Consider the following 6,165-nt stretch of genomic DNA (forward strand, 5'->3'; position numbering starts at 1 on the left):
AAAGGTAATTTTGCTGTCAGCATAGCCCTGGGCCCCAGGAGGATGCAAGCACTCTGCAGCTCATGCAGACTAAGACCTGTGCTGCTCTGATTCATGGACCTCCTAGCCAATGAATGCCCCCCCCCCACTGAGATAACACCAAACATGGACAACAGAGGAGCTTATCTACATAAGGAAGACTAGAAGAGATGTTCAGAGGAGGGAGGAGATAGGAAGATGCACACACCTGGACCTGGACAGTGCTGAGATCTGTGAGTGGGGACCCAGAGACGTGAGCCGAGTTCAGCGGGGAAGAGGGAAGAAGTCTAGTCAGTAGACAAAGGACAAGACTGAAGGACAAGGCCCTGTGAGGAGCAAGCTTGGAAAGGGAAGTGCTTAAGCCTTCCCTCCTGTTCCAGAGCCATGGGGATAGCACAAAGAAACTTGGCACTGGGCTGGGTGGCTGCCATCTTGCTGCCACAGATGGCCATGGCAGAGCACCCCAAGCGGAACTTGAATGTCAAGCCCCAGGTATTCTTGGACCTGACTCCTTTTGAGATGAGGGTGGTGCACAACTTCCTGATGAACAGGAGAGAGCTGAATCTGCAGCCATCAGAGACACCCACTTTGGCCAAGAATTCCGTGTACCTCATGGAGATGCTGCTGCCCACAAAAAAAAGTGTGCTGGATTTTCTGGACAAAGGAAAAATGAACCCTGTGCGGGAAGCCCGTGTTGTCATCTTCTTCGGTGCCCAGGAACACCCTAATGTCACTGAGTTTGCTGTGGGGCCCCTGCCACTTCCGGCCTACATGCGAATAATACCTCCTGGGCCTTGGCGCCATCCATCCTGGATATCCAGACCCATCAACAAAGCAGAGTACAGCCTTATCCACCATACCCTGAAGAAGGCCACTGAGCCCCTGCATCAATTCTTCCTTGACACCACTGACTACTCACTAAAGGACTGTGCTGAGGATTGTCTGACCTTCACGTATGTGGCCCCCCATGTCACGAAGCCTGGCCAGCGCTGTAGCTGGTTTATCTTGCAACGATATATGGCAGACCACTCTCTGCAGCCCACAGGCCTGGAGATCCTTCTGGATCATGGGAGCACAGATGTCCAGCTCTGGAAAGTGGAGCAGGTCTGGTATAATGGCAAGCTCTTCAACAGTCCAGAGGAACTAGCTCAGAAATATGAGGATGGAGAAGTGGACACACTGGTCATTATGGAGTCACTGCCCAAGGACGCAGAGCAGCCCCAACTCTCCTCTTTCTCAGGTACCCTAAATGAATCCACCGACACCATCAGCATGGCTAGACGCAGAGTGGCTGAGTCCTACATTCCTCCCTATAACATAGAGGACAACACAGTGTATTACACAGATTGGATGTTCTCCTTCCGTCTACGACCCTCTTCCGGCTTGCAGATCCTGAATCTGCATTTCCGGGGTGTGCGTGTTGCATATGAAGTCAGTGTACAAGAGGCTGTGGCGCAGTTTGGAGGACATATGCCTGCAGGCATTCAGACCAAATACATGAATGTGGGCTGGGGCCTAGACAATGTCACTCACCAGTTAGTCCGTGGCATTGATTGTCCAGACACAGCCACCTTCCTGGAAGTCATCCACCACTATGACACTGACACACCAGTCTACTATCCACAAGCTCTCTGTCTCTTTGAGATGCCTGTAGGAGTACCGATCAAACGCCACTTTAACTCCAACTTGAAAGTCAACTTCAACTCTGGTGCAGGGACAAAGGAACATGTGCTGGTGCTACGGACGATCTCAACAGTCCACCACTATGATTATATTTGGGACTTCATTTTCTACCCTGATGGGGCCATGGAAACAAAGATGCAAGCCACTGGCTTGGTCCATGCTACCTTCTACCAGCCCAAGGAGATGAGATACATCTCTCAATCACACACCCATCTCTTCAGCAACATCCACACTCACCTTGTCCATTACCGTATTGACCTGGATATAGCAGGTAGGACTTGGGGTCACGCAAACTCACTCAACTACTACCCACATATAACTTCACTCCATAGGTTGGGGGTAAGACTCCTTGGCATAATATCAGGAGATTGTTTCAGCCACACTCCATGCAAAGAGAAATACACACTCCTGGAAAATGGTGGCAGTGAATAGTACCCTAGCATTACCCTGACTGTGAAGTGTGTGTGTGTGTGTGTGTGTGTGTGTGTGTGTGTGTGTGTGTGTGTTCATATTAGGTCTGGGTAGAATGGTTCATTGAACAGGGGAGGGGAGGCTCCATGGAGGTTTAACAATGCTTCTGCTTAGCTCTTTGAGATGGGTTCTAGTACCATCTGGGTGTTTCTTATAAATGTCATCATAGAAGAATGGCAGAGAAGTGGTGTTTGACATCACAGCCCATAACCAGATAGGTGGCTTCCATATGCTCATTCCCACTGGGTCCTCTGGTCAGGAGAACACAGTCCTCAAGCCTCAGAAACATAAGCTTCCTGTTCTCCATGGTTAAATCACAGCAAACAGGCTGGAGCAAGCTCTCCAGAGAATGGTGGGCTCACACAGAAACTGCCACAGTTGCCAGGGATTACCCAAGAGCTGTCCTCTAGCTCTTCTGGTTTCTGGGTGGCTTGGTCTGGTAGTGCACACTGCTAGCCCAGTGTCTGTGCCTAGCATGGGCTTCTTCCCAGCAGCTGTCTAGATGTTGTCTAGCTGTAGATCCTAAAGTAGAGGGAAACAATGTCTGTTTCAACACCTGATTCGCAACATTTCTCTCCTCTCCCTCCAGGCAGCAAGAACAGCTTCCAGACACTGCAAATCATCCATAAAAACATCACCAGGGAGTCAAGACATCATGTAATCCATAGCACCATAAAGCAAACAATGTATTCCCAGGAGCAGCAGGCAGCCTTCCACTTTGGAAAACCACTTCCCAATTACCTGGTCTTTAGCAACCTCCATAAGAACTATTTAAGTCAGGGGAGCAGCTACCGTCTGCAGATCTACTCCAAAATCCATCAGGTGGGACTGCCTAGCTGGCAAAAGAAGAGAAGTGTCTCTTGGGCCAGGTGAGAAAATCTAGTGAGTTTGGGGAACATGGCCATGGATTCCCTACAAGGATTGTGTGTTCTATCTGAGCTTTCTTCATGGAAGGCTCGTGGTTGTGTTTGCATCTGGGTGAGCATCCTTGTGCACTCCAGGAAGGAGTGGAAGTGCTTACAGAGATCCTGGCCCTAAGGTGATGATGGGCAATTCCTAAGGTGGTGATGGGCAATCTTCCAGACCTCTAGGGTATACATTTATTATGGACTAAATTCTCCATCCTTGACACTGGGAGTGCTCTCTGGGAAGAGACCAGATGTAACCCCAGTGCCCAGTGCCATCTTTTTCTTGACCTGTAGGTACCCCTTGGCTGTGACCAAATACCGGGATTCTGAGAGATGCAGCAGCAGCATCTACATCCAGAATAATCCCTGGAACCCTCCTGTAGTCTTTGAGGACTTCATTCAGAACAGTACGAACATTGACAATAAGGTAATGCCCCAGTACCCACTGCCCACCAACCACTACCTAGACCTGTCACTGGTCTCAGGAGTTATGCTTACTGGGTGGTACACAAGTTCAGGGGTGGTGGCAGATGGGTCTGCTTTTTTAAATGGGACTGAAGACATCTCAGGAAGTGGGTAGGAGCACCTGCACACAGCACAAGCTGGAGAAACCTCAGGTGGCCGGTACTCAGCACTGCCCTGTCCACTGAATCCTTTCTCCCCCCCACCCCACAGGATTTGGTGGCCTGGGTCACAGTGGGCTTCCACAACATGCCCCATTCTGAGGAGAGCACCAACATGACCACACCTGGGGACTCTGTAGGCTTCATGCTCCGGCCCCTCAACTTCTTCCAGGTCTTCTAGAGACACCCAGGTATAACAGGAGCAACTTCATCAGGCACTGCATCCCGGAGGACAGAGCCTGCCAACACCTCCTCCCTTCAACCCCAGTGGTACCTACAACCCTGTGTGTAGAGTCCTGCCCCAACACCTGTCTAATAATCCCAGATCGGCACAAGGGGAGACAATAAACCCTTCAGCTTCCATCCTTGAATGCTGCTTCTTAGTGGCAGGGGGAGGGCATGGGCCACACCCATGTGGGTGGCCATGGTTCCATTCAAGCTTGTCTACTGTCCCCAGAAGGACCCTAATGACAAAGGCAGAGGAAGCCCATGGGATACTGGAATGCTCTACCAGGAAGGTTTTTCAATATCTCTGTCAGGAAGGCTGTGGGGAAATGTTCCACTCATTGATAGCCATGCAGAGTATGGCATACTGGGGAGAGACCTAAAAAGACTATCAACACTTTCATCCTGTGGCCATTGTTCTTACACCTAAGGTTTCCTCCCTGCCCTCAGAGTCTGCATGGAACTGTCACTCATGATAACTCTTAGAGTCAGGACCCCTACCAAGGAGGGTGATGGATCAGAAGAGACGGTCATGGAAGCTGGGGTGGGAGCAGCCAAGCCCAAAGCTTCAATAAAACTGACCTCATCTTTCTCCCTCTCCACAAGAAAGGAAGACTGTGACTGACTGACACACAGGAGTTCACCAAGAGTACATTAGAAACCTGAGGGCAAGTCACTTCTGAGGATGCGTGTGTGTGTGTGTGTGTGTGTGTGTGTGTGTGTGTGTGTGTGTGCCACCACTCCTATAGAAGCTGAGGGTGACTTGAAGACTGAAAGCTTCCCTTCATCTGTCTTTCCCTAGCTGTCTGATGTTACTGTGAGTGCAGTGGGGGCTACTCCTGAGTGAGACCAGAGGCATCCAGAGCAGAGCTCGAGGTGTGTTCTGACTGGACACCAACGATGCTGACAGGGAGTGCAAGGGGCTATGAAGACACAGAAGCCAGAAGGGCAGAAGCTGAGTGGGTGGTAGAAGGCCACTCTAGGATATTCCAAGGTGATAGAGGAGGACTCGAGAAAAGGTGGGTTTCAGCCAGGCCTCCAGTCTGCAGGAGCGGACCACCACTGCTGCCAAGCTCTCCCAGGCCTCCAGTCTGCAGGAGCGGACCACCACTGCTGCCAAGCTCTCCCAGGCCTCCAGTCTGCAGGAGCGGACCACCACTGCTGCCAAGCTCTCCCTTGAGCTGCCTGGCTCACCGCCATCATTCTGCCACTCTCCACAGGTTATGTCGGAGAAGAGGTTCCAAACCACGCTTCCACATCTCCTTCCTGCATAGAAAGCTGACCGAGATTTGGAGATGAGGCATTGTAAAGTAGGAAGTCGGCCATGAAGGACATGGAAGTACTGGAAATGCATACTGTCTTCCAGGAGTCCAGACCCACCTTCTAGAACAAACAGTGAGGTTCAGTGGTCGACAAAGCATGAACTGCAGGGCAGGAGGAGTGGAATGGGAATGAGGTTTTTCAGGGCAGTAGGAACACTCCCCAGCAGGCAATGGCAGATGCCTGTCATTAGACAGTTGTCATGAGCCTCAGACACAACCCCGGGCACACCATGGATTATGGGTAGCAACGAGGTGTCCCTGTAGCTTAGCAATTGTCATATATGTGCAATGCTGGTAGATGGTGATATTGGGAGGCATTCAGGGAAGGGACATGAAATATATGACAGCATTCCAGTCCTCCTCAACTTTGGTATGAACCTAAAACTGCTCCCAAATATAAAGCCCATGGCCCCATGGCACTTCCACTATGGATTAGAGAAGGGCTCATAAGGCCCGTCCCTCCCTAAAGAACTACAGGCAGTTAATAGTGGTTGGGGACAAGGGGAGTCATACGCATCCGTGGCCAAAAGTAAATTACCCCTGTCAAACATATTAGCCGAAGACCATGACAAGGCAAGTGACCTGATTAAATACAGTTGGCTGCAAAAATAAGGAAGGAGAAGAGAAAAGAGAGGGGAAGGGAGGGAGGGGGAGAATGTTTTTAAGAGGGGGACTTATTGGGAAGAGGGGTTTGCCCAGAGCTTGAGGGAAATGAGAGAGAATAATAGGGGGATTGTGAAGAAGGTATATTCTATTTATAAGTATAAAAATATGAAATAATAAAGTTTAAAAAACCCTGCACAAGCTCAAGCCAGACAAAACCCCAGCACGGACTGAGGAGGAGAGTACAAAGCCCCACCCTAGCTGCTGAGTTATTGGCAATCACTAGCTAGCTGCTGGGAGAAAGAGTCAGTT

General features: G+C 50.4%; 1 protein-coding gene across 1 annotated transcript; it reads left to right on the top strand.

Annotated features, from left to right (window-relative positions):
• Positions 1-402: 402 nt before the first annotated feature.
• Positions 403-3,884, top strand: LOC118580764 (amiloride-sensitive amine oxidase [copper-containing]-like). The gene is made up of 4 exons (XM_036182712.1): positions 403-1,972; positions 2,762-3,041; positions 3,375-3,507; positions 3,756-3,884. Exons 1-4 carry the CDS (start codon positions 403-405, stop codon positions 3,882-3,884), a joined length of 2,112 nt encoding a protein of 703 aa, XP_036038605.1.
• Positions 3,885-6,165: the final 2,281 nt, after the last annotated feature.

The sequence above is a fragment of the Onychomys torridus genome, chromosome 3, assembly GCF_903995425.1.
Source record: "Onychomys torridus chromosome 3, mOncTor1.1, whole genome shotgun sequence".
NCBI lineage: Eukaryota > Metazoa > Chordata > Mammalia > Rodentia > Cricetidae > Onychomys > Onychomys torridus.